Source organism: Epinephelus lanceolatus, chromosome 4 (genome assembly GCF_041903045.1).
Source record: "Epinephelus lanceolatus isolate andai-2023 chromosome 4, ASM4190304v1, whole genome shotgun sequence".
In the NCBI taxonomy this organism is placed as follows: domain Eukaryota; kingdom Metazoa; phylum Chordata; class Actinopteri; order Perciformes; family Serranidae; genus Epinephelus; species Epinephelus lanceolatus.
In genome coordinates this window covers 47,962,299-47,989,710 of record NC_135737.1, presented here as the reverse complement: position 1 = coordinate 47,989,710, position 27,412 = coordinate 47,962,299, and the positions used below count along the sequence as shown (strand labels likewise).

The 27,412-nt window shown below is 44.7% G+C and overlaps 1 protein-coding gene across 2 annotated transcripts in view; it reads right to left on the bottom strand.

The window, feature by feature from the left end:
• il1rap (interleukin 1 receptor accessory protein) overlaps nucleotides 1-25,770 on the bottom strand; it is a 32,048-nt gene extending 6,278 nt beyond the window's left edge. For both annotated transcript variants that reach the window (XM_078167407.1, XM_078167408.1), the window contains exons 1-11: nucleotides 25,595-25,770; nucleotides 20,625-20,710; nucleotides 13,860-14,070; nucleotides 13,202-13,285; nucleotides 8,158-8,383; nucleotides 7,757-7,925; nucleotides 7,592-7,663; nucleotides 4,998-5,124; nucleotides 4,588-4,736; nucleotides 4,325-4,468; nucleotides 1,850-1,993 (exon numbers count right to left, since the gene is read on the bottom strand). In XM_078167407.1, the coding sequence (XP_078023533.1) occupies nucleotides 1,850-1,993; nucleotides 4,325-4,468; nucleotides 4,588-4,736; nucleotides 4,998-5,124; nucleotides 7,592-7,663; nucleotides 7,757-7,925; nucleotides 8,158-8,383; nucleotides 13,202-13,285; nucleotides 13,860-14,070; nucleotides 20,625-20,710; nucleotides 25,595-25,596 (1,414 nt within the window). In that variant the 5' untranslated portion in view covers nucleotides 25,597-25,770. The remainder of the gene's footprint in view (nucleotides 1-1,849; nucleotides 1,994-4,324; nucleotides 4,469-4,587; nucleotides 4,737-4,997; nucleotides 5,125-7,591; nucleotides 7,664-7,756; nucleotides 7,926-8,157; nucleotides 8,384-13,201; nucleotides 13,286-13,859; nucleotides 14,071-20,624; nucleotides 20,711-25,594) is intronic.
• Between the last annotated feature and the right edge of the window lie 1,642 nt (nucleotides 25,771-27,412).

The following is a 27,412-nucleotide window of genomic DNA, read 5'->3' as shown; positions in this document are numbered from 1 at the left end:
TAAAACAGGAGCTGTTGGTAAACTCTGCAGTTAAATGGTGGGAAAAATGCGTCAGCATGACACATTCAAACTTTCCTTACGTCACTTTCCTAAAGGTCTGACAGCCAGACAAAACTTTTCTATTAATTTATCTTTGTTTCTGTCTTGTTTGGTTTAACCCGCCTGACAGGGAGTGTGTGTACGCTGTGTAAAGGAATATTTATACTATGCAGAGCGTGTGCTGTAGCCTACGCCGTTGTGAGCATTTATACTTGTGCAGTGGTGTGTCTGCTGAGTGTCAGGTGACACCATCAGCCGGCTTGAGTTGAGCTCAGACCGGCCGGTTCACACCACTGACGCTTTTCTCTGCAACGTTCTGGAAGTGTTTAATCTTGTCGTGAATCTTTGGTCTGAACTGGGTTTAAGTAGGAATAGTAGCAGGGAGAGCAGCAGCAGGAGCAGCAGGAGCAGTAGAAGTAGGAGGAGGACAATGAGCAGGAGCAGGAGCAACAGTTGTAGAAGTATTAGTAGAAGTAATATGACTGGTAGCAGTGACAGTAGAGAGTCTGAGCAGAGCTAGTAATATGAACAGTACCAGGACTCCTGGCAGTTGTATGTGTAGTTGTTGTGAGACTGTATTGTACTGTGGTATCAGAGCGCAGACCAGGGGTCGGCAACCTGCGGCTCTTTGGCCCCTCTCGAAAGGCTCCCTGTGACTTCAAAAGAAAGTATATGGAAATGAAGGAGCAGCAGCTCTACTCCGAGCTCCCTCCTGATGTCTGACTCCTCCCCCTATCTCTAAGGCTGAGCCCAGACACCCTACAGAGGAAACTCATTTCAGATGCTTGTATCTGTGACCTCATTCTTTCAGTCACTACCCAGAGCTCATGACCATAGGTGAGGGTTGGGACGCAGATGGACCAGTAAATGGAAAGCTTCGCCTTCCAGTTCAGCTCCCTCTGAACCACGACAGTCTGGCACAGCGCCCGCATCACTGCAGATGCCGCACCAAACCACTGATCCATCTCACGCTCCATTCTACCCTCACTTAAACAAGACCCTGAGAACAAGACCCTGAGATACTTGAACTCCTTCGCTTGGGAACGAGACTAATCAGAGGGTCAGCTGAGGTGTTCTGGGCACGTCCCACTGGTAGGAGGCCCCGGGGCAGACCCAGAACCCACTGGAGGGACTACATATCTCATCAGGCCTGGGAACGCCCTCGGGGTCCTCCAGGAGGAGCTGGGAAGTGTTGCTGAGAAGAGGGACGTCTAGAATACTCTGCTCAGCCTGCTGCCCCCGAGACCTAGTGATTCTTAAATTCTCCAACTTTACACTGAATAAAAAAAAGGTTATAACATTTCATCAACTAAAATGTGCTCCATCAGTCGCCTGCCTGGAGCCTCTTCCTCTAAATTTTGCCGAACCTCAATAGCAGTGGTCGGCCTTGAGTCTCCCTCGCTGCGCTAGCTATGAAGTCTAGATCCAAAAAAAAGGGAAAGAAATTGAGAATTCAACAGCGCATGTACAGATTCATTCGCTTTCAACACCAAAACTTCAAAGTTAAAGAACCACATAATCATTAAAAACCGACTTCAACATATTAACGAAGGAAAGACTTAACAGGCTGTGTTACCTTCACTGTGAGGCTCAAATATGTTTTTTGCAGCTCAACACATTTTAATCTTCTCTTAGATTTGGCAGAAAATGTAACACAGGTTGCCGACTCCTGGTGTAGACCGACTGTTCTGCATTATTTTGTGTGCAGTGCATCATCACTGTGTACTGTACTGCAGAAAGTGTGTGTGTACCATCATATAGAGTGTGTCCTGCAGTATCAGTGTGTACTGCAGCACGTGTGAGTACTCACTCCCTCCTGGCAGACTGTCTCTGTCAAAGATACACACTGAGTATCCCAGCTCGTTCTCCAGGACGCTGCGCAGCATCGACAGAACAAACTGCTCCTCCTCGCTGTTCCTCGCGTACGAGATGTACACGTCATATTCCTTATCATCTGAACACACACACACACACACACACACACACACAGTATTGATTACAGATTAGGAGGTGTCATTCGGGGAAAAACATTTTTTCCATGTCCTTATCTGCAGGAAGTTAAGTCAAAACCTTTGTGACGTAAATGTCAAAAACTTCTCTGATCTGATCTGCACAGAGAAAAGTTCACACTCAACATTGTGATGAGTTCAAGGAACACACAGCTGTATTTTTCTGTTTTCTCTGTAACACATTACATAAAATCTGTCATGTCTCTGCTGATGAGTTTCTATTAACTCTTGCACTCCACCCCCATTTTGTAGGAAAAACGCCTAAAATGACATACCCACATTAAAATGACTGTAGCTTCTGAACCGCTCTGACTACATGCATGCATGATGTCTTGCCAGAAATAAAACTCCTTGAAGTTTCTTGTGAAAGTGTCAGAAACACTCTAGGTGATACAGAGACAGAGTAATGGGCCTCTGAAGTCAGTAAAAAGTTGAAGATTTTGCCTAAAATAAAATAAAAATGTGTTTCAGGATGAATAACTGTCTGTGGCTTCATCTGAGCAGGTAAATGACACTGTGGGGCTGTAGGCACACTATCAATGAACACTTGTTTCAAATTTGAAGAAGACTGCTCAAAGTATGACCATTCTACAGTGTTTTTACCATGAAAAGATCCAGGCGGAGCTCCAAATGACAAGTCGGTCACTTGGCTTCAAAACAGTACTATCAGTGATCAAACAACACTCAGCCAGCTTCAAACATTGTACCTTATTGAAATCAGGTGTGATTATGATAGCTGATGTTGTTTATGACACAGAAACACCATAAAATATCACCAAATAAAGCCATATGAAACGTGAAAGTTATGATCCCACTTTCTAGACGGTATATCTCAGCCAAAAATAGTGGTAGAAGTGAGACTCTTACCTTTTATAAACCAGCTAAGTCCCCGCTAACAGCTCCACATAAGATCGCGAGTAATCCTTTAACTTTTCCCGTTGAAAAACGGCATGACATGACTTGTCACCACTCATCGCGATTTTGGACTTTGTGTGTTTAGGCTGCTCTGGTGCGAAATACATGATAAATAAAAGAAAAACAATGTTATTTTTGAAAAGTCGAGAGCTTCCTGAATCCGGCAATACCAAACATCACATGGTTTGATGACGTAGTGCGCCTGGGAGATACCATTTAACAGAGGAGGGGGGGAGCAAGGACGTGAGCATCCTGGTGGAGTTAGAGAGGTTAAAATCCATCTGCAGACTCAAAACTTACTGTAGATGGATTTCTGTCACTTTTTATCTGTGTTCATTTTCCCCTGATGCATTCATGAGCTGGGTTTGAAACTCGATGGTGCGTTCATGGAAACTCCGACATCTGATTATTAATAATAATAATAATAATCATCAGATCCAGAGGAAGAACAATAAGTAGCAACACTGAGGAAACACGGAGACCCTGAAGTTGCGAAGGACATTCTTTAAATCTTGTGCACTCAAATGATTAGACACAAAAAAATTTGTGCACAGATGATAACTTTGATGCACAGGATGTAAATGTTGTAAATGTTAGTGGCGTCCGACGCAGGTTTTGTGGTCTTGAGTTAAAAGCTTCGCCATAAAAACGTTGAGCGAGGTTGTTTGAGCTGGCAGCGGTGCTCTGGGCTCGCTGCACTGAGACGTCCACGGTGTCACAACATTTTTGGGGCTGAATGAACAAATCTGGCAGCGTGACGAGCAACTATCTTCTGTTCTACTATGTGAGGTTTAATAATCTAAATGCTCCAACTGCAGCCAGACAGAAACAATCACCATCGTTAAACCCAAGAAATTTAGTATCAGGACGTAAAATGTGAAGTGCTGAAGGTGAAACGGTGAAGACAAGGGTCCAATTTTATTACTCATACTTCAGAAGATGTTTTTCTTCCTGCTCACGTGTTTTTCAATTATACAAAAAGGTGCTAAATCATTTAAATGTGTTGACACATCTGTGGGTTTACTGGAGTGTGGTAGCAGCAGAACAGCACAGAAACTAGAAATACTGCCTCCACAAACCGGTCAGGGCACAGTTACAGTTTACATCCATGTCTGTCCTGACTCACATGGAGCCATGACAGTGGACGCGGCTTCAAACATGGATGCTTCACACACAGAAGATCTATACAATCAGCACAGCGTCAAGATTAGAGTCAAACATTACAAATTAAAATAAGAGAACAACCAATGAGTTCCCCTGCCGTTATCTGAACACCAGCTTTTATTTGAGACTTAAATGAAATCAGAAGAGGCGACAGGTTTTTAAAATAAGGCACACCTGAGGCGTCGCCTGGCGCTTACCTGTGTGCCGCTCGTCTGTGCCGAACCAGGAGCGATAGAGCAGCAGCAGCTCCAACCAGAAGACGTGATAAACCACGAAGAGGAGCAGCATGAGGACCAGAGTCACACCGAGACCACAGCCCAGCTCCACCGACGGCAGCGACACTGACGCAAAACAAACACACCTGAACTTTAATACCTGTCCGTCCACCTGTCCAGGCAGATTTAAAGGAACAGTCTGACATTTTCAGTAAAGGATATCAGCTTCATCTCTGTGTCCTCACCCTCCTCCTCCAGGTGAGCTCTGCGGGTCTCGAAGCCCTTCACGTTCCTCACGGAGCAGTTATACTCCCTTTTCAGGTCTTCAGACCGAAAGTCCTTGATCACCAGTACACTCTCCAATGTGCGGTCCCCGTGGTCGTACTTCACCTCCCTGCAAACAAACACACACATCATATCTGTCAAACACTCAGTCGCAGTAAAACACTGATGACTTATTACCCATAAATCCTGTATGTTTAACCCTCTGCAGAGACCTGCTGAGCTCGGCACTCTATGTCAAGCTCAGTATTTGACAATCACAGAGTTTATGAGCAGGGTGAGGGATGCAGCTGCTCTTTAACAACCACAGCAGCTGCAAGCTTTATATGTAACACATTAATAAAACCTCAGACTGAACATGTTTTCCTTCCACCTGTCAGAGTTGTTGAATCGAGGGTCACCAAGTTTATCCAACTTCTTCCCATCAACGGTCCACCAAATGTCCCGTGGAGAGTTCAGGTAGGGGAACAGACCAACGCACACCAGTCGCACCTCGGTGTCTGAGAGGGGGGAGAAGATTCACAGTCAGAACTCAGCATCATTGACACACATTTACAACCCCGACTCTAAAAACGCTGGGACGCTGTGTAAAACATCAGTTAAAAACAGAATGCGATACGGCTGCAACGGTATGAAATGTTCACTGTGCGATAACCGTCTCAGAACATTTGCGGTTTCATGATATCACAGAATTAAAGTTATATCACTTTCAGTCAGGATGAGCGAGAGGCAGGGTTCACCCTGGACAGGTCACCAGACTATCACAGGGCTGACATAGAGACAGACAACCATTCACACTCACATTCACACCTACGGACAATTTAGAGTCACCAAGGAGCTGATCGTCGACTACAGCAGGAATAAAACGGACATTCAGTCATTAAGCATCAGCCTGAGTGTGGAGACGGGCTCTGACGTCTGGTTTCTGGGTCTCCAAATCGAGGAGGACCTGGAGCGCCAACACCACAGCGTTAATTCAGAGGGCACAGCAGAGACTCTACTTCCTGACGTGCACAGAAGAGCTCGACGGTCAAACCGCCGCAGTCACAGTCAGAATAAAGCATCAAACAGTGTTTGTGCACAAGACACGTTTCCTTTAAACATCCTGCAGTTCACCGCCTGTTCAGCAGTGATGTACAATCCATGTTCATGTGACACGTGTTTGGCGCCGTGTCTCCGTGCTCCTTGTTAACGGCTCGTTCTCTTTTATTGGACGAGCTCCTGCAGCCTGCGCTAGTTCTGTTCGCACAATTAACTTTGTGAATGTTGAATCTTTTCCGAGCCGCTCTCAGGAAAAACCAATTTAAAAGAAGTTGTTGGCAGAGGAGGCGGCGCCTCTCCATCACTGCCGGAGCAGCTTTATGTCCTTAGAGTCCCGCTGCAGGTGGAGGAGCTGACGGAGGTCCCATAAAAACACAGGAAATATGAACAGTAACGAGGCTGGAGCAGATGAAGCTCCCATCTGGATACACTGCAGTCACTGAGCTGCTGAGAGGGTTTAGAGAGTAACGGAGGGAGAAGCCTGTGCTGCAGGACAGGATGTGAGTGTCTACTTCCTGTTTGCTTTTCACGTACAAACTAACAAACAAATATTTCAACATAACCTGCTCCAGTTCCAGAATAACTATTTTATTGGGAGTGGTCGAGTTAACGTAAAGACGCTGCGTGTCTCAGAGACGATAATCAGACTCCAGGAGAAGTGAAACTCTGCGATGCTTCACAAAGAAAGTTAAAGGTCCAGAGTTAAAGGAACAGTCGGACATTTTGGAAAAGCTTCTTGTTCTCTGTCCTCCACAGCGCCAGATGAGAAAAGCTTTAAAAAATCCATTATTCTCTCCTCTTCCTGTCGCCATCATGAGTGTGTGTGTGTGTGTGTGTGTGTGTGTGTGAGACAGTGAATGTATGATCCATGTTTTCCTTCTGTTCTAATCCAACAATCGTTCCTGATCAATAGGTGGCCCATGATGTATGACGAAGACAAGTGTCCCAAATAATATATGCAAAGTCAGCATCTTGGAAAAGTCAGTCAAGCCACAGGAGGGTGTCCCCATAGTGTATGATACAGACAGGTGTCCCCATAGTGTATGATACAGACATATGTCCTCATAAAATATGCAAACTCAGGTGTCCCCCATAGTGTATGACACAGACAGGTGTCCCCATAATAAATGCTACATTAGGTGTCCTCATGATGCATGATACATGATTGAGTATATCATTATGGGGACTCCAAGTCAGGTGTCCCAATAGTATGACACAGGAAGGTGTCTCTATAACGTATGATGCAAGAAAGTGTCCCCATGATGTATGACACAAGAAGGTGTCTCTATAATGTATAACACAGGAAGTTTTGCCCATAGTTACGCAAAGTCAAACCATAATGTATGAAACACGATGGCGTCCTCATAATGTATGTAAAGTCAGGTGTCCTCATAATGTACCACACAAGTTCGTGTCCCCATAATGTATGACACCAAAAGGTGTCCCAAAATGTGTATCTACATGAGGCTAGTAAACAGGACTGGGTGTCTGTTTGGGACGAGGCTTTTAACTGAAGGTTTACAGTATCTTCAAACAACGTAAAGAGCTGTGTTGGAAATAATCCGGTGGTGAACAGGTCTGTGAATTTGAAGGTTTACTGGAGGTTTATTTTATCGAGTTTTCACCAGTCTATCAGCAACAAATCATCTCATCACAACCACTGTGGAAAAACTGCCTTCACATTATAAAGCAGTGTGAGCTTACATGTGTTTTACTGACAGCGCTACAGCTGATTTAAATGCAGCCAGGAGGAATTTGCATCACCTGATGGGGATGTAACCTCGTTTGTAGATCTTCACTAATCCAGTTTATTGTGATCAAATTGTGCTGATCTGTTTCAGGGTCTCTAAAAGGCTAATTTAATCACATTTTAATTCAAACGGTTTCATGATCTGACAGCTGACAGTGTCCCTGCTGTTAACTCACCCTGTTTGACAGTGACGACCTGGTCCTTCCCCGGGTGGAGGATGCTGGGTAGTTTGGGCAAAGCAGTCGGATCTGTGGGAATAAAACGGAGTGTTAAACCTCACAGTGGTGTAAATGAATGTCTGTGCAGTGGTGGTGCTGTCAGCAGTGGTGTGGTTGTCTCACAGACTGCGCTGACGTTGATGCTCCTGGTGAAGTTGAGGGCTTTGCCTCTCCTCCTGTAGTCGACTGTGCAGAAATAAACACCCTGATAGAACTCGTACATGACGTGAATGTACAGGCTGGGTCCTCTCTGCTCCCGGTTGCTGGCCAGGAACGGGTACTGGTCACACCGCTGAGACACAGAGAGACAGGACGGAGAGAGACGGTGAGATTTTTATGAGGTGGATCGTTTTCTCTTTTGATGGTACTACGCGAGCAGTTTCCCTCTGATTCCAGGCTTTGTGCTAAGCTAGGCTAACAACACCCGGCGTCTGCGACACTCTGGTGTCCACATACACTACAGCTACGACCACAGACTGACCCACATGTTAGACAGATGTTAGACAGATGGACGGATGGATTACCGAGCCGCCTAGTTTCACATGGTACCAGGTGACGGTCGGCTCTCCTTCGGCCATTTTGCGTGCTTCCTCCAGGTCTGGACAGTCCAGCACCTTCCCCTCCTGAAAAGGGATGATCACCTCGCTGGCTGCCATGGCAACCGGAGGCTCGCATTCAAGGCTGCGGACCACGTCGTCGGGCCGCAGCACCTTCAGCTGCATGGCGATCTGACTGCAGGACGACTTGTTACTGCGAAGACAGAGACAAACAAAAACTGAACCTCCATCATCACAGCAAGAAGCTCTCTGATTGGACGTCTCTCATGAAGACTCCTGGGGATGAGTTACTGAGTGTAGGACGACATGTGCAGCCGAACAGACCACAGACCAAAGATGCCATCTTCAGCTGTAATTTCCAACCCGTTGTTTTTGGGGTCACAAATATGAAACTGCCTGTGAGATCAAACAGCGAACATTGTCAGACAGGAAGCAGGATATGACTTGTGACCACACAGGAAAATAAAACTAGATCACACTGGGCCGAATGAATGGTTTAATGTCACAGCAGCAGTGACAGCAGACCTGACCCTGTAACTCATTGTTGGACGTTGATCGTCCCAGAAAGAATTATAATAAACAATGTTCTTGTCATTTTGAGACCATTTCAGACCAGTCACAGTGCAGTTACAGTTTATATCCATGTCTATTCAGACTCGTCTGCAGCCATGACGGCAGACAATCTTTCATACGCTGCTGCAGAGAAGCTGCAATTTGTAAAACATGGACGCCTCACACACAGAAGATCTATACAATCAGCACAGTGTCAAGATTAGAGTCACCAATTCAGTATCTGACCAAATGTCTCCCCTTCTGTTCCTGAGATATGACGTTAAAACATGATGATGTCACAGTCAAGCTGACCTTTGACATTTTGACCTTCATTATTTCATCCTGTTAGACATTTGTGTGAAGCTTTGTCATACAACGAGGTTATGTCCATATATCGTAGGATAAGATGACATATTTTTGGTGACAATTGACCAGAAAGGTCATTAGTCTGCAGGATTTCATTGGAAAAAAAAAAAAGTGAAACTCTATGAGGAGCTGCGCCATGTCAACATAAATCCAAACCTATATGACTGGAGCATGTGTGACTTTAATTTGAAAGGACAGACACAGGAAGTGTCCACGCTCAGCAGTCAGACAAGAGTCAGGTTAATCTCCAGGGCTGGTACCTGCGGTTATTCCACAGGCTAGTTAATAACATGTCGGGCAGGAAATCCAAAGTGTGGGATCATTTTGAGAAGGTGAAGGACGAACCCAAGGTGATATGTAAACTCATCTTCATTGGTCGACTACAAACATGACGTATCATGTGAAACATGGAAGTAGCTACATGCCCATTAGCCCACAGCGTCATTAACAGGCGGCTCGCTCAGTGTGTGACGTGCACTTGGAGATAAAATATAGGCCTATATTAATCAATCAATCAATCAATTTTATTTATAAAGCCCAATATCACAAATCACAATTTGCCTCACAGGGCTTTACAGCATACGACATCCCTCTGTCCTTATGACCCTCACAGCTGATCAGGAAAAACTCCCCAAAAACCCTTTAACAGGGAAAAAAAACGGTAGAAACCTCAGGAAGAGCAACTGAGGAGGGATCCCTCTTCCAGGACGGACAGACGTGCAATAGATGTCGTACAGAACAGATCAGCATAATAAATTAACAGTAATCCATATGACACAATGAGACAGAGAGAGAGAGAGAGAGAGAGAGAGAGAGACAGAGAGGGCCTAGTTATAGTTCTGGCTACTGTGGTACAATATGTTGAAAGTATGTATTAATATCTGGCAGTATACATGTGTGACAATAGTCATATGTGTATAATAACAGTAGAAGTATGACTAATGACTAATGATGGCAGCAGCAGCAGGAGGCATCTGGCAGGACCACGGCAGCAGCACAACCACACACGTCACACTGTCCAGGCACCGCTGTGATATGAGTTAATCTGAGAGACAGTGGAGCACAAAGGCTCCGGAGAAGAAGCCGAGTTAGTGACATCCAGAATGGCCGAGTTAGCAAGATGCAGTAATAGAATACGAGAGAGAGAGAGAGAGAAGGAGAGAAGGAGAGAGGGAGCCCGGTGTATTATAGGGGGGTCCTCCGGCAGACTAGGCCTAAGTCAGCCTAACTAGGGGCTGGTACAGGGCAAGCCTGAGCCAGCCCTAACTATAAGCTTTATCAAAGAGGAAAGTCTTAAGTCTAGTCTTAAATGTGGAGACGGTATCTGCCTCCCGGACCGTAACAGGAAGATGATTCCACAGGAGAGGAGCCTGATAGCTGAAGGCTCTGGCTCCTGATCTACTTTTGGAGACTTTAGGGACCACGAGTAACCCTGCGTTCTCAGAGCGCAGTGTTCTGGTGGGATAATATGGCACTATGAGCTCTCTAAGATATGACGGAGCTTGACCATTTAGAGCTTTATAAGTTAACAGTAGGATTTTAAATTCAATTCTGGATTTTACAGGGAGCCAGTGCAGAGAAGCTAAAACAGGAGAAATATGATCTCGTTTCTTAGTTCCTGTTAGTACACGTGCTGCTGCATTCTGAATTAGCTGGAGAGTTTTTAAGGACTTACTAGAGCTACCTGATAATAGAGAGTTACAGTAATCCAGCCTTGAGGTAACAAAAGCGTGGACCAATTTTTCTGCATCTTTTCGGGTCAGGATAGGCCTAATTTTCACAATATTACGCAGATGAAAAAATGCAGTCCGTGAGGTTTGTTTTAAATGAGAATTAAAAGACAAATCTTGATCAAATATTACTCCGAGGTTTCTTACGGTAGTGCTAGAGGCCAGAGCAATGCCATCTAGAGAAACTGTGTCATCAGATAAAGAGTCTCTGAGTTGTTTGGGGCCAAGAACAATAACTTCAGTTTTGTCTGAATTTAACATCAGGAAATTGGTGCTCATCCAGGTTTTTATGTCTTTAAGGCAGTTATGGAGTTTAGTTAATTGATTACTTTCTTCTGGCTTCATAGATAAATACAACTGAGTATCATCCGCATAACAATGAAAATTTATAGAGTGATTTCTAATGATGTTGCCTAAAGGAAGCATATATAGAGTAAATAGGATTGGTCCGAGCACAGAACCTTGCGGAACTCCAAAACAAACTTTGGTACGTAAGGATGATTCATTATGAACGTCAACAAACTGAAAACGATCAGATAAATAAGATTTAAACCAATTAATGAAGGTTCATTAGTACGGTTTTGTATTTCTCTGTAATGTAGCACAGTGTTAACTATAGCTGTGTTTCCATCCAAAAGTGATTTGAATCATTGGGAAATGCGTATTAAAAGTGTGTTTCCATTAAATGTACGGACTTTGGTGAAAACTACAAACTCGCGCAAGTTTTCCGCAGAACCGGAAACAAAACAAGTCTCGCATTCTTCTTCTTCTACGTTTTCTGGCGGTTGGCAACCAGCTTGTAAATGCATTACCGCCTTCCCGACCCGGAGTGTGGATATCACCATGGAGAGAGGTGCACTACGTCAGACTTAATTCGAACATAACTGTTTCCATCCCCCGTTTTGCGAATCAACATTTTTTTTTAAATCAACCAAAACCCAGCTAAAGCGAGCGTATTTTAGTTTGTGCGAATCAGGGGATTTTAATTCGAATTTTGGCGTTTCCACCAAAATTTTCAGATGCGATACTTCTAGATGCGCATCTAAACAGGCTGATGGAAACATGGCTACTGTTACTGATACTATTCTTTCTCACACCTTCAACTCAAACCACCAAAATATATCATTTAATCACTACATTCATATCAGAAACATGCAGGAGACTAGTCCACTGATGGACCCTGATGAGGACTGTTGGTCCACTGATGGACCCTGGTGAGGACTGTCGGTCCACTAGGAACAGTCTTAGTCAGGGGGGCAGCCCTAGTCACAGGCCTTAATAAATAGTCACAGTAGTAAAGTTTGGGAAGTCAGATTATGACCGTGTGTCGTCCACTGTATCAGGAGGAAGTGCTTGTTTAGAGAAGTGACAGTGGTCTTGACCTGCAGCAGGAGAGTATTATAAATGAGAGTAAAGCTTCAGTCGTTTCTTCTTCATTATTAGTAAATGAAAAACAAACATCCTGCTGAGATCGTCATCAGCCTGAATGTCTGATAACATCTCTGGTGACTTTCAGCAGAAATAGTAATGCACTTCCTGGCAGAGAGCGAAGACTTATCTCCATCTACCATTAAAACACTGACTGACTCACAGTGTGTGTGTGTGTGTGTGTGTGATGTCATTCCACAGAAAAATGTGGACAAATTCTGTTCATCAGATCACATTTGCGTGAGCCTCATTTCCTCCAGTGAGAGTAGAAAGGTCCTGAAACAACAGTGTGCACATCAGTTCTCGTGTCAGCTCTGTCACTACAGAGAGCGACTCACTGACACTAACAGTCAGAGCTGCAGTGCAACCAACATATCGCCGTCTTTAAAACTCTCATTATGTTCATTTGCTGCATTTTGATTGGCTGACTAAAGATGCAGCATGAAGCATCCCGTCCCTAAAGCACCCTGCACAGACCAGAACCCTGCAGTGATTAAAGGCGTCCCTCCTCATCCTCTCAGCTCGGTGACCTGCAGACCTCATTTCTCAGGAAATGAACTGTCACATGCAGGCCTGGACCGCCGCCAGCTGACGGGTCGAATCTGAAACCCTGAGTCTCCATTTCTATAAGATCCTGCGAGCCGAGCAGCTGCAGATCTTTAAGACGCTCTCAGAGACACTTTAGCTGATTAAGTGTCGAGCGGCTGAGACGGGAGGATCAAAACAGAGAGCAGCATCTGATTTTATCTGAAGGATCTGCAGGCCTGATCTCTGAGCTGCTGTGTGGACCGTCTGAGTGGCCGCCGTGCTGTTTGTTAAATGTCTCCCAGGGACTTACACAATTCAGAGGAGTTGCAATAGAGCTGATAAAACACTAACATGCAAAATGAAACTCCACGTGAAACAAAGCACACCCTGACAGTTGAACGTCTTACCGCAGCATGCAGATGTACTGTCCGTTGTCGGCGGCGGTGGCGGGCTCCAGCAGCAGTCTGTCTCTGTCTCTGCTGAGCCTCGAGCTGCAGATGAGAATCACATTAGACTGTGAATGAACGTAAATCAGATCCAATTACAGCGACATTAGAACAAACCTCCTCTAAGTCTGGTGACGCTAATCGAGCTGCTCGCCTCCAAAACACCATACATCCTGTCTGGAAGGGAAATCGTTACGCCGCTCTTCATCAGTCAGTTACTCTCAAAGTGTCTCAATTAGTCTGAATGATCCCAGATTGGTTTTTAAAATAGAGACTGAGAAGTGCATGCATCAATCCATCGTGTTTCCTGAGGGCCCACGATCGAGCCGCTAAGGAACATTGAGTTTAACCACCTTTTACGCTACTACGGCAGCTCTGTAGTGACTCTGCTGTAACTTTATGAATGAAGAGAGTAAACTATAATTACTGCCTCACAGTTTTACGCCTCTGCAAACCAGTCAAGTTCCTCTTACTGTGAAAACATGGATGCTTCACACACAGAAGATCTGCACAATCAGCACAGTTTCAAGATTAGAGTCACCAGTGGACGGCCACACTACTGCTGGCACAGAGGCATAAAACAGGTAAATAATCAGTGGATCAGAACTTCCTGTTGTACCTGTTGACCTTCCTGTTGTAGGGGATTGGCTGCTCCACATCGTGACCCTCAGGGACGCGATACCAGACAAGGTTGTGCCCGGCGCTCTGGGAGGAGGTGTAGTTGTAGACGGAGGGGTGAGAGAAGAGAGGGCAGGAGAGCCAGCCGGCCTCCCCCTCCATGACCGACACCGCCCCTTCGCTGGACACCCCCCAGTCGTAGCACGTGGGCTCTGAGGGAGACAGAGAAAATGTTGGCATTGTGTATTTCTGCAAAACACGGATTGGTTACACTTGTTATCACATAGCGGACATGTTTAAACTTGACGTTTCAACATGTGGTTTGGTTCAAGCACAAAAACTCTCTGCATTGGTTAGGAAGAGATCATGTTTTAGTTTTAGGGGCACAATCCCCGCTAGAAACACAGGGTAGCACATTTTTGTAGTTGTAGTGTGGACAACAAGCCTCGGGAAAATAGTCTTTGCAAACTTAAACAATGTGTACAACTGTGTGAAAGTGATTCAAATGAAACCAAGAGAAGAAAACATTTAACCACAACATCTTTAAGAAAACATCACACACACAAAAAAAATCAGGAACACTGAACGAAATCCAAATATTTAGATTAAACAGTCAGAAAAACAGCAGTTTCTAAAAATAAAAAAGTTGGATATTTTGAGGACCACATCGAAATATTTCATTAAAAAAATAGTCTGAACATCTGATGAAATAGTCTTAATATTGTTGGAATACTTCAAGAAAGAAGTTACAACATTTTGCAAAATGAGCTGCAATATTTCTGGAATATTTCTCTGACTCTTGCTGAAGTGTCCTTGAGCAAGACATTTGACCCCAAATGTCTGCCAGTGAACGGGTCAGCGTCCCGCATGGCCGCTCCATCAACATTAGTGTAAGTGTGCGTTGTAAGTCTATTTAGCGTTTCCATGGTCAGAAATGTTTTTCATTATCTCTCAGTGCAATGAAACGCTTCAGTGCTGATCACTGTCCTGGACGGAGCAAAAGGTCGAACGAGCGAAAAACTTGAGGCTGTTGTGACGAAGTTCTTTTATAACTTGATCATTATATAATGATGGAGTGAATAGAAAGAGGAGTGGAGGGATGTCTCTCCCTCTCTGGATGTGGTCCAGTTGTTCTGGCTCTGATTTAGAGTTTTTATGAGGGAATCAAACAGAGCTTAGTGGATGTCGTCGTTAACTGGCCTTATTAAACGAACGACGTTATTACACTTCCATCTCATTAAAGGCTTAAAGCACTGCAGCTGCTCCATTAAAACACTGGAACTCATCTGAGCTGCACACTAAACACTTTGTGCTGAAACTCAGTCAGAGAGAAGGAGACCAGGCTTCACCTGAGACTGATCTGCTGCTGCTTTTATTTATGAAATTTGGTTTGAAATGCTGCGAAACATTTGACACAGGAACAACCAAACAGAGCACAGTGAATGAGATGTAAGCAGGCTGCTGATGTTTGTGGACAGTTTCCTGACCCTGACCTTAAAGCTGAAAATATCCCACACTGCCCTGATTTATTTCCGTGAGGCTGGGAAAGCCTCTGAATCAGAGGAACATCAACATTTAACATTTGTGCAAGTTACTTTTTCTGTACATAAATCCCATGAATTAAATCTTTTATTGTTTAAGGATAAAGACAAACACCAATTAGTTGTTGATTAGTAGAGTGTGGATGTAAAAGCTGCTGTTTTCTGGTCATGTAGGAAGCTGATCAAAAATGTGCAGTGAGAGTTCAAACAACATCCAAGATTAATGAGATTAGTGTCTTTGCGTCTTTACGGACGAAGCTACTTCAGGCACAAGTAAAGACTTTTGTTTTATCAGCATTAAGCTGTTGAACATTATCGACCAGCTGCTTGTATAGTGCTAAGACAACTTTGCGATGTATTCAGATGTAGAACTGGATATCATCTGCAAAGAAGTAACTGAACATGAGGAATCACAAGAACCCCTTAAACCTCCACTTTAAAGATCTCTAAAGCCCTTTAGGCATTTAAATCACCAAAAGACCTCTAGAACCAATCAAAAGACGATTGAATCTCCTTTAGGAAATACTTCAAGGGCTTTAGTCAGCTCTTTAAGAAGTCCCAGGCCCCCCTCAAGGAACTCTGAATCTTGACGCTTACAACTTTCACTGGAAACTCCTCCGAGATACCAAGAACTTCATTGTCCTTCAAGTACCTGTAACAGCTCAAAAATGTGGAGACAACATCCAAGATTGTGTTCAGTGTCTTTGCGTCTTTAGGGACGAAGGTAGTTCGAGCACAAGTAAAGACTTTTGTTTTATCAGCATTAAGCTATTGAACATTATCGACCAGTTGCTTTTAAAGTGCTTAGAAAACTTTGCAATGTAAATGTAAATTAAATTACATGCTCATAGAAATGGCTCAGAAACATCTGTAGGAAGTCAACTACGAATCCTAGAGGGAGCTGCTGCAATAAACATCCAATCAGAGAGCTTCAGGTCCCATTTCTGTGCAGCTAATGGCAGGGTGAAGCGTGGGGCTAAGTATCGATACTTGACCAAAAAAGCCAGAACCGAGTAGTATTGAAACATCCTCAACCAAGGGGCTGATCCCAGACTGTCCCAACTCCCCGCTGTATTGGAAAACTTTCTGTTGCTGCCGTCACCAAAGCCACCGTACTCCCATGGAGCGGGCAGTTTGATGGGGATGACAGGGCTAACAGTCAAGTCAGAACGTTTGGACAGATTTTTTTAATAACCCTGTTCCTGCGTGCAGCACTGTAGCCTTCTGAATATGATACAACTCTGAATTCATAGCTCTTCTGTTCCATGGCGACATCTGCTGAGGCTCATGGGTACAGTAGTATTCATAACCTTTCTACATGCCAAAACATTTAGCCGGGAGGGAAGATGGAACACTTCTGACGACCAAATTAAAAAAGAGAAACTGCAAATCTTCACTTTGTGATTTTCACTGAAAGAAAGACTCAAAGAACAATTAATCATCCGGCTAATTTTCTGCCAATTGATTTAACTGAGTAACGGTTTCAGCTCAAGTATTCAGTCTTCAGCCGATCAATCAATCAAATCAGACACACACACACACACACACACACACACACACACACTCCTTCCAAGGCCTCATTCATAATGGATGAGTAATGGATGGAGGATGAAGACGATGAGTGTTCAGTACGTGATAATAATAACAATGATGACTAATGTGTTCTCCACAGACGGCCTCTTCCAGTGTCTCAAAACAACTTACTCCCTAAAATCCCCCTTAAATTAGATCACAGATCTTTATCTTAAATTCAATAATGAAAGTTCAAGAGAACATCAGGCAGGTGAATCACTAGTAAAAATAATCATTAGTCACAGCCATACTGACTGGAAGTTAACCACAGCTACAAAAACTTTTCAGCATCAAACTTACAACATCTAAATGATCAATAAATCAAGTTGTAAGAAAGATTCAGAGTTTATTAGATAACTGAGGAGCAGCGGCCTGTTTTGGGCCTCGAGCCTCAGAGTGTAGGACGCTTTCAGCTCGGCTGGTTCTCTGGATCCTGAACACTGAACGCTGGATTAATGGAGGCTCTCTATCGTCTGTAAAGTGTGTGTGTGTGTGTGTGTGTGTGTGTGTGTGTGTGTTGGTAATTGACCTGTCAGGTTTTCCTGCCCAGAGTATTAGTCTTTCTATTAAAACCTGCTCCAACATCCATCCACCTCCTTCTCCTCCTCCCTCACTATACATCCATCCATCTACAGTAATACCACCAGCCTCATCCCTACACACACACACACACACACACACACACACACACACACACACACAATCAATCCATCCTGTAACAAGCTGCTCTTTTATTCTTTTATTTTCAGCTTCAGTCGGAGCTGCTCTGTATAAAGACGAGATGTGATGTGTAATAAATGTGTCGGATATTGAGCTGCATATATGAGACGCAGTAAAAATGTAACTGAACATTTTTACTGCGTCTTCAGACCTGAACATCTTAATTATTCTCCACATGCACAAGAAGAACGAGTCTAAAACTGAGCGAGGTCAAACTAAACAAACACTTTCATATCGTCAGCATACACTCTGAATATGACGCTGAATAAAGGAATGACTGACTGAAAACACCATGTTACAAAGACAACAGTAAAAATGTCAACTTCATAAGAATGTCACATGCTTATTATCAGTAACGGGCATTGTGGTGATGCAAGGAAGGAATGCGGCCCATTGCAGGTCCTTCGTTAGGTCCCGTTTTGTTCTTTGGCTCAATGCAAATGTTTCAAAGGAAATAAATAATTTGGTCCTACGACGTTTTTCTCTGATCTGAAGAGTTGAATTTTTAACCAGGCTTCATCTCAGCGCAACGACTTTGGAATCAAAAATAATTTGAACTTTTAACTTCACTGAAGTCAACTAACAAAAATATTTGGTGTCATTCGTCATCAGTTGACCCAATCGCCAGAAAAAATGTTGACACTGTACGTTTCTGCAAACCGTGGATACTTTACATTTGCACGCAGCAGATACTTTACAACTTTACATTTCTTTTTGTTTCAAAACCCTGGTTAACGTGTGGTTTGGTTCAGCCCAGGGGTCGGCAACCTGCGGCTCTTTAGACCCTCTCAACTGGCTCCCTGTGGCTTTGACATAAGGGTTAAAAATGTGCAGCCTACACATCAAATTAAATGTTTTGATGTTTTATCAACTAAAATGTACATCACACATCTATGACCTGCTAACCTGGAAATCCAGATGCCCCGCCCCTAGCAAATTTGAATTTGCACTGCACGGGGATCTGGCCCCGACGAGCAGAGCCCACTGAATCGCCCATCGGACCAATCAGATCAGTCTATCTGACAGAGGCAGGTTCTGGGCAGGCGTAACATGCTGAGGACAGCGCTGCGCCGCAGGAGTCGAAAGGTATATAGCCAAGATGGCCGCTGCCGAAGCACCGCGCCCATTCAGTTTAGCTTTGGAAGAAACGCTAAGCCAACTACACTTATCTTTCTCCTTGAGAGAGGAACAGAAGACTGCCCTAGAAGCCTTCGCTTCCAGGAAGGACGTTTTTGCTGTTTTGCCGACGGGATACGGCAAAAGCACAATATATCAGTTAGCCCCACTGCTCGGCAAACAAATGGGGCTTAGTGCAATGAATACGTCACCTTGTTTTTTGCTCTGATTGGCCATCGTGCTATCCAGTTGCGTGCGGCGGCATTTAATATACCTCAGTTAGTGCTGCCCCTTGGGTAGGAAGGGTGTATCAGTGAGGGCCAGACTCTAAATCTTTCTAGATTTGAGTCTGGATTTCCAGGCTAACGACCTGCTGCTTTTTCGTTGAAATTTTGCTTTCTTTGCTGTGTAACAAACGGTCAGTTTAATGTGTCGTCGGTCCCCGAAGAAATAAAAATAAATCTGCAAGTGATCTCTGGTGCTTCACAGTCACTGTACAGAGGAGGGCTAATAGCACGAGCTAATGTTAGCGAGCAGGGTCGCTGCTAGTTCTGATTTGTGCCGTAATGGCGTAGTGCATAAAGTTACACATTAAATCATGTAATCACAATGTCATTAACAGCGCCGAGAAAATGACCTGAGGAGTCTCTGAGTGTTTTTTCATGTTGTTGTTTCATGCAGACGTGTAGTCCTCCACACAGAACATTCAGACACAGCCAAAGTCAGCTCATATACTACGTCACTTTGGAAACGTTGATGTATGTAACGTTCAATGCCAACCTTTTCTCCTGGTGACTGGACTACATCAGTCATTGTGTGCTGGTTCATCTTCTACGGCCTCTCAAAGTTCTTGCAGGCCGAACACAGAAGCAGCACCGCGGTTATTCCCACCACACCTCATTATGTGGTACAAAAAGTTTCCCAAGTTGTCCCAGGCCACCTGAAACCATTGAACCCAGCAGGTCTGGTTTCATTATCTGTAAAGGTGTCGACATATGGAGCCGTGAATCAGCCTAATTTGCAACTGCAAAATCAATGATGTCACGTATTAATCCCTGAAGGTTTAATATTTGTACAACTTTCACAGAGACTTTTAAATATATGTCTGGGACATCATCAGGCTGCGGGACATTAAACACGTGATCTATATGCTCAGTGAGCGTGCGAGCAGTTTGTTGGTGTAATAGCGCAGTTTCCCCAAAGGATTCATTCAAGTTTCATCTCATTTCATTCACCAGCATCAGCTCCATCCATCTCCCCCCACTGTCTGATCCCCTCCTCACTTTACATCCATCCATCTTCACCTCCTTCTGTCCATCCCCCCCTCCTCCCCTCTACAGCCTCCCTCCTTCCCTCCACTCTCAGACAGTGTTACAAATGACCTTCCTCTCTCTGAGACCATCCATTCCTCGTCCTGCAGGGTGAGAGCTTCGGCTTTTAATTAACCCCGCTTCTGCAGAGTTGCACCACATGAACGAGGGAGGATTTTATTTTATTTTCTACCTTCTATACGGCGCACAATGTGGAAGGTTAAAAAATATCATGAGGATCATATTTCAAGTTTTTAATTCCCTTCACCTGAGAGAAGAGTGCTCACACAGACGGAGCCGTGCAGCTCTGTCAGCGCTCTGCAAGATTATTTACTTTAAAACAATGTAAAGATTCTGTAAAACACGTCGACACATGAAACCTGAGTCAGTCTTGAGTGCAGGTGAAACGTGAGGTGCGGCTCCCTCGGTGGTTTCAGTTTGCTGTTAAACTGATGCCATCGAATGTGTCCTCTAACAAGCTCCAGTCACAGCGCGGCTGTCACCTACCTGATGGGTTGCTGGACTGACTGACGGCTGGTGCAACGCCGCCTGCCACCAGGATGAGGAAGAGGAGGGTGGAGATGAAGGGCGCCCTGCAGAGACACAGAGAGACTGTTAATGTCCTATCAGCTCGTTTTGATCACTTTAACGTTTTATTTCAGGAGAAAATGTCGACCAGTCGCTGCTCTTTTACTGACACAGCAGAGTTTTGCCCACAAACGCCAAAATCTAACTGTTCGCCCAACTTTCAGCTTTATTGCGTCTTTAAGATGGTTTGAACGCCGCTTTCAGGAGGAAGTGAAGCTCTGTCTGTCGTCTCTTTGCTACCAGGATTCTGTCTCGGCCCTCGTTCATAAATCTGCTGCAGCAGCAGAGTTAATCAGACTCGTTATGGGAGATGAGACGAGGTGATACTGACCTTCACCTCTCTTTACCTCTGTTCATCTCTTCATCTAAAGACCTCATGTAAAAGTCTTTCTGTGAGTGATTTCTGCTTTCTTCTTTTTGCTGCTCTCACATCTGATCGTATTCTACAAAAACACCTCATTGACGTGTGAGTGTTTCCTCTTCCTCAGATCAGGGGTAGAACACACGAAGCAGTGGCGTTTACACACACAAGACATCTCAAAGTTTTTTAAATACTCTGACTAAGCTGTTCACGTGTAATGAAATGAACATTTCAGAAGTATTCCTGTTTCCATGCAGCTGTGCAGACTGTGATTAATGTGCCCTGACATGTTGATTATCACGTCAAAAGCTGCTGCTTGTCACTTTGCATCAACATTTCTTTACAGTTTTCCAACAGTGGTGGACGTATTGGACCGTGTGAACACAGCCTCCTTCTTTCATTCCTTCAAACACCTTCTTCTTTGGAAAAAAAAGGTCAGCACGGTGATATCTGTTCATTTCCAAGTCTTTCACAATGTTTGAAAGTGGGTGTGTTTCTCCGTCTGCACACAACTGTGGGTTTTTCTTTTGGACATGCATCTTTTTCCCAGCCTGAAAACTGACCCACTGTTGGTTTGCGTCCACTGGGCGGACCTGACCATAAACAGGACAGAGGCCAAGAGGACATTTGTGCCAAATTTGAAGAAATCCCCATCAGGCGTTCTTTAGATATCACGTTCACAAGGACTGGACGTATGACATGAAAATATATACAAATATAAACACTGATGGATTAAAGAAATCTGTGACACAAGATGGACGAGTTTAGTTTCCTGCTCTGAAGAACTGAGTTTACCCCCAAACTCTGGAGGAAGAACCAGAAAACACCCAAACTATCAGAGAACAGTTCAGACACGTCAGACAGGACGAGGTGTCTGCGTATGTTTTACATTTCAAAATAAAAGACATGTGAAGTTGGGAGAAGCAGACGAAGAGGAGGAGGAGGAGGAGGAGGAGACTGTGGAGAAGAGGAAAGATGAAGAGAGGCTGGAACAGACAGATGGAAAGAGGATGTGTCATGGTGGACGATCAGGCAGAGCTAGTGGATCCCAGGAGGGACATACAGAACCAGAGCTGCTCCACGATACCATCCATCACACATACACACACACACACACACACACACACACCTCAATAAAACCTCCTGTGTGTGTTCATATAAGCGTGTAATACGCCTCAGGTATGGAGACGACAATAACCGCCGCAGCCCGGCCCCAGAGGATTCTGGGTAGTTAATTAGTCTTATCCACACAAACAAACACTCAGCAGTTTCCTCTGTGCTGCAGAAAATCATATTTCACACTCTGATCTGGTCATTTAGCATCGACGCCGCCGGCCGCAGTCTTTCATTTACACTTTGTAATTTACAATCACAACGTTCGTCTCAGTGGAGGTTTGTTGTCACGGTCCAGCTGCTGCTCCTCTGCTCCTCTGCTCCTCTGCTCCTCCACTTTATGACGGGGACACGCAGACTTTGGACTCTCAAACAAAAGGATGGGACGTTCAATTAGTGCAAACACACACAGCTGAGGCCTCAGGAGCTGCGTCAATGGTAGAAAACTATTGTGGATTTGGTTGTGTTTTGGACGTGCAGAGCGTCAGTGTGTTCAGATACTGAAGACGACCGCTGTAACACAGAGCTACACTGAGTCCAGGTCTCAGAATAAGAGCCAGGGAATTACACTTCTGTTTCAAGATAAAGTTTTTATGTGGATGTGTCTCATAGTCTCAGGTCTGCTGGAGCTGTGCAGGAACCAGATGTGGCTGTTTCTCTGTGACCCGTCACAGTTTGTCCAGCAGGGTTAGCGCCACAATAAGCGGCTGTGTGTTACAGAAACACTGCTGTGTTTCCAGCGGGGACTGACATGTAAGAGGGGGGTTTAGTGGTGTCTATCAGTGAGGACTACAGATTACAACCAGCTGACACTTCTCCTGGTCAGAATTCCTTCAGTGTTGATTGTTGAGGAGCTGAATGATCCACAGAGGTCTCACACCAGCTGATTTACACCAGGAAACACTCTGAATAAAACACTTTTAAATCTGCGTTTTTCTGACGCTCTCGCAGTGGAGGGGCAGCTAACTATGGTCCCTGTCTGGTGTTTGGTTCGTCTGTTCCTGCCTGTTCTCAGTCCAAACACGTCAAACACCACCACCGCTGCTGTGTCACTGATCTAGACACCAACAAACAAAGGCACTTTTTGCAGCGTTATAAGACGCACCAGCCAGCAGCAGTTTGTAACACCGCTGGTAACAATCTAACATAAGGAGATGAAAAGTCTCAGGTCAAACAAGCCCTGGACTTTCAACCAGGAGGCAGCTGTTCACTTCCTGTGTGAATGTAGAGCCAAACAAGGAAGTAAACGTAACTAGGAGGTGCTTCACTGACATTCAAAGTATAGGATTAAGAAGACTGTTTGTAACTAACGAGCAGAGACCGTCACATTTCTGTAATAACAGAAGCGTATTTTAAAGAGACGCGATGCATGCAGCGTCCCACAGTGTCAACACCTGAGGACACCCTGCATGCTTTATGTGGATGTTAGAGTCCACAGGCAAAGCAGCAATATTTGACGAGTTGGGATCAGACCGTGTTGAGGCAACATGGTGATCTCATCATGGCGATGAGGACCTGCTCCCTTTAGAAATTTAAACAGCTCCTTCTAAGGTAACAGAAACATAATGATTCATATCGTCAGCTGATTAAATAAACACAATATTCCATTTAAATCCCACACACTGGAGCGTTACGCTCAAACGTGATCTTCTCCTAACCATTAACAGAGGTAATGGTTATGTTATGTGGTTAACTACAGTGGCCAGAAGGCTGTGACTCAGACATAGAGCAGGTTGTCCACCAATCAGAAGATCGGCAGCTTGATCTCAGCTCCTCCACATGTCCAAGTATCCCTGGGCAAAACACTGAACTCCAAACTGCTCCTGATGGCTGTTCCACTCCATCATTGTGTGAATGTGTCAAGTTTCTGTGACATTATAATGTGCGTGTGTAACAAACCCGTCATCTGCAGAATACAAACATTTATTCTGGCGGTTGGATTATAATCTGTGTCTCAGCTGTCTCCTGACTAATAGATAAGGACCGACATCATCCCTGAATAACCAGCAGCATGAACCCTGACCTCCTGCACTCCCTCAGCTCAGACAAGAAGTTCATTCAGCTGCAGGAGCAACAACCTGCAGACTGTAAACCACAATCAATCAGCTGCAGGAGAGGCCCGATCGACTGATCAATAACAGCTAAGACTGGATTCATACCTGCAGTCAGGCGCAGTTTGTCACAGCTGTTGGTTCAGAGTCAGAGTTATTGTTAGTATTTTTTGCTGTTTCTTGTATCTTTTGTACTTTTTTCTGCATGCCTAGTTTTTTAAGTTTTTAAATATTGAAATCTTTAATTTGACTCTTTCCCCTTGACTGCTTGAACACTGGAATTTCTCAATTGTGGGATTAATAAAGGTGTATCTTATCTTATCAAACACATGATGATGGTTTACAGAGACACTTCCTGTTAACGGTTTAATTTGAGGAGGATGTTTTAGGATGATCCAGGTTACAGTGTTCGTCTGTGCTGGAGTTTATATATTCACCAAATACTCGAGTACAACGCTGAGGCACTGGTGCTTCATATGAATCCAAACACATCACATGTAACAGTAAAACACAGGTAAGCAGGTGATGAAGGTCTCTGTTTGACATGTCAGGATTTATGTGAGGGTTTCTGGTAATGATGATGGTGATGATGATGATGAAGAGGCAGGTGGACTGCAGTGCTCAGCTGTGTTTCTGCTGATCGCTGCAGATCCCCCCAAACTGATGTGAGTGACGATAATCTGATTATCAGAGCGGATCGATGGAGAACAACGACTCCGCTCACAAACAAATTTGTGTGGCGGATCTTCATTTAAAAAACGTTCATTTTAAAACACATCCACGGTCTCAACAAACTGAACCGAATTTTTTTACAAATTTTAAGACATTTTTACAAATACTTTGAGTCTCGTGAATAATTCGGCTCACAAATTAGCAACACTTTGCTTTGAGAAAACTTTCCTGGCCGTCTGTAACTGTGTCCGTCGCGGTGCGTTTGCGGTTACTGGCTTGAGATTAACAAAAGTTGTATTTCTGTTGATTTAAATGCAGGCTGGTGTTGTGTTTCAAAGCCGAAACGTAGAGTACATTAATATTATTAATGCTAATGTGTAGTTTAGCTGTCACTTTGTATGTGCTGGTAAGAATCTCTGACAAAACTATAAATTGAAAGGTTTTTGAATGAGATTCCGCACACACAGGACCCCAGACAAGAGCGAACCACAAACCCCGGTCTGGTTAACATGTTGTTTATTTTCAGTCCCGGGTTGATGCTCATTCAGAGCTTCAGTCAGTGAGTCAAACCACACAATTACATTTAATTAACATTTAATTACCATTACTACAACAGCGACACGCGGCAGTGCCAGACTCCATAGAGAAAATGACACATTTAAGACATAAAGCACAGCAGGAGGTGTACTTACATTGACAGCAGGTCCGGGAGGTCTGCTCGGTGTCTGCCGGGTCGCGATGAGCCAGTCGGGGTTATACAGCTCAGCGTCCCGGTGGACGGGCGGAGCTGAACCGGGCGGGGCGGGTCCGGCGGGGCTGTGAGGGGGTACCCCGGGTCTGTGTGTGTGTGTGTGTGTGTGTGTGTGTGTGTGTGAGAGAGAGAGAGAGAGAGAGAGAGTGAGAGAGAGAGAGAGAGAGAGAGAGAGAGAGGTGTGACAGTCCTGTAGCTGACGCACACACACTCACACACTCACACACACCCTCCGGTTAGCAACGCAGCAGATGATGAACGGCCCCGTGGCAGGGCTCGGTCACGGCTGTAAATCTCCGGGAGTAACGGCGGCGGTCCCCCCGGTGGTCCGGGAAATCTTCCAGCTGAGCGGCGGTGGCGCGAGGAGCCTGTCGGTCCCGGTAATTAACGAGCCCCGGGATGAAGCCACGTGCTCATTAACTAATTAATTAAAGGCAGCGAAGTGCTGCAGTTATCAGAGACAGGAACCAAAACAGAGAAGTGACGGACACACACACACACACACACACACACACACACACACACACACACACACACACACACACACACACACTGTGACACACACACACAGACACACAGACACACACACACACAGACGCAGAGAAACTTTCTGTGTTTAAATCTGCGACAAAACAAGCTACAGCGGCACAGAGCGGTGTGTGTCTGTGTGTGTGTCGGTGTGTATTTAGGAAGTAAAAGTTGAGTGTATTCCGGTTGATGCTCCTCCTCCTCCTCCTCTTCCTCCTCCTCCTCTTCCTCCTCCTCCTCCTCGGTTGCGACATCGATCAGTGTGATTTCCCAACAGCACGAGGTGTCCAATCAGAGCCTGATGAACCAGGTCAGATCTGACATGTGAAGGTTTCTGCTGCAGGGAGGTCACTGACTTGGTCAATCCATGTGAAATTTGGCACAGTGGTAGAGGGTCATGGGAGGATGCCAATGAAGCAATATTACATCAATTGGCCAAAGGGGGGCGCTATAGCAACCCATTGAAATGGCAAACTTTGAATGGGCATATCTCATGCCCCGTATGTGGTAGAGACATGAAACTTTGCACAGAGATGCCTCTCCTCATGAGGAACACATTTGCCTCAAGAACCCATAACTTCCGCTTATATAGATTTTCCGCCATTTTGAATTTTTTGAAAAACACTTCAAATGGATCTCTTCCTAGGAAGTTTGAGCGATCTGCATGAAACTGGGTGAACATAATCTAGGGACCAATATCTAAAGTTCCCTCTTGGCAAAAGTTGGAAAACTTACTAAAACTGAGCTTCTATAAGGCAATGAATATTGCGGAGGGCGTGGCTCATCACATAAAGGTGTATAACATCTCAAGGGTTTCACCCATCACCACGCAACTTTGTAGGCATATGACCACACATAATCTGAGGGGACCCCTCCATTATTGACCCCATCAAACAAAATGGGGGCGCTAGAGAGCTCATTTCTTATCTAGGCCTAACCGCCATATGGATTTTTACTAAACTTGGTAGATATGTAGAACAGGACGCCTCAAGGTGACTGGAGAAATTTAACTCTAATTGGCAACTGGGTGGCGCTATAACAACAGAAAAATGCTTCAAAATGGCTAAAAAACAAATAAGAGACAATTAATAAAAATATGAAGATCGGGGCGTCGGTGGCTTAGTGGTAGAGCAGGCGCCCCATGTACAAGGCTGTTGCCGCAGCGGCCCGGGTTCGACTCCAGCCTGTGGCCCTTTGCGGCATGTCACTCCCTCTCTCTCTCCCTTTCACA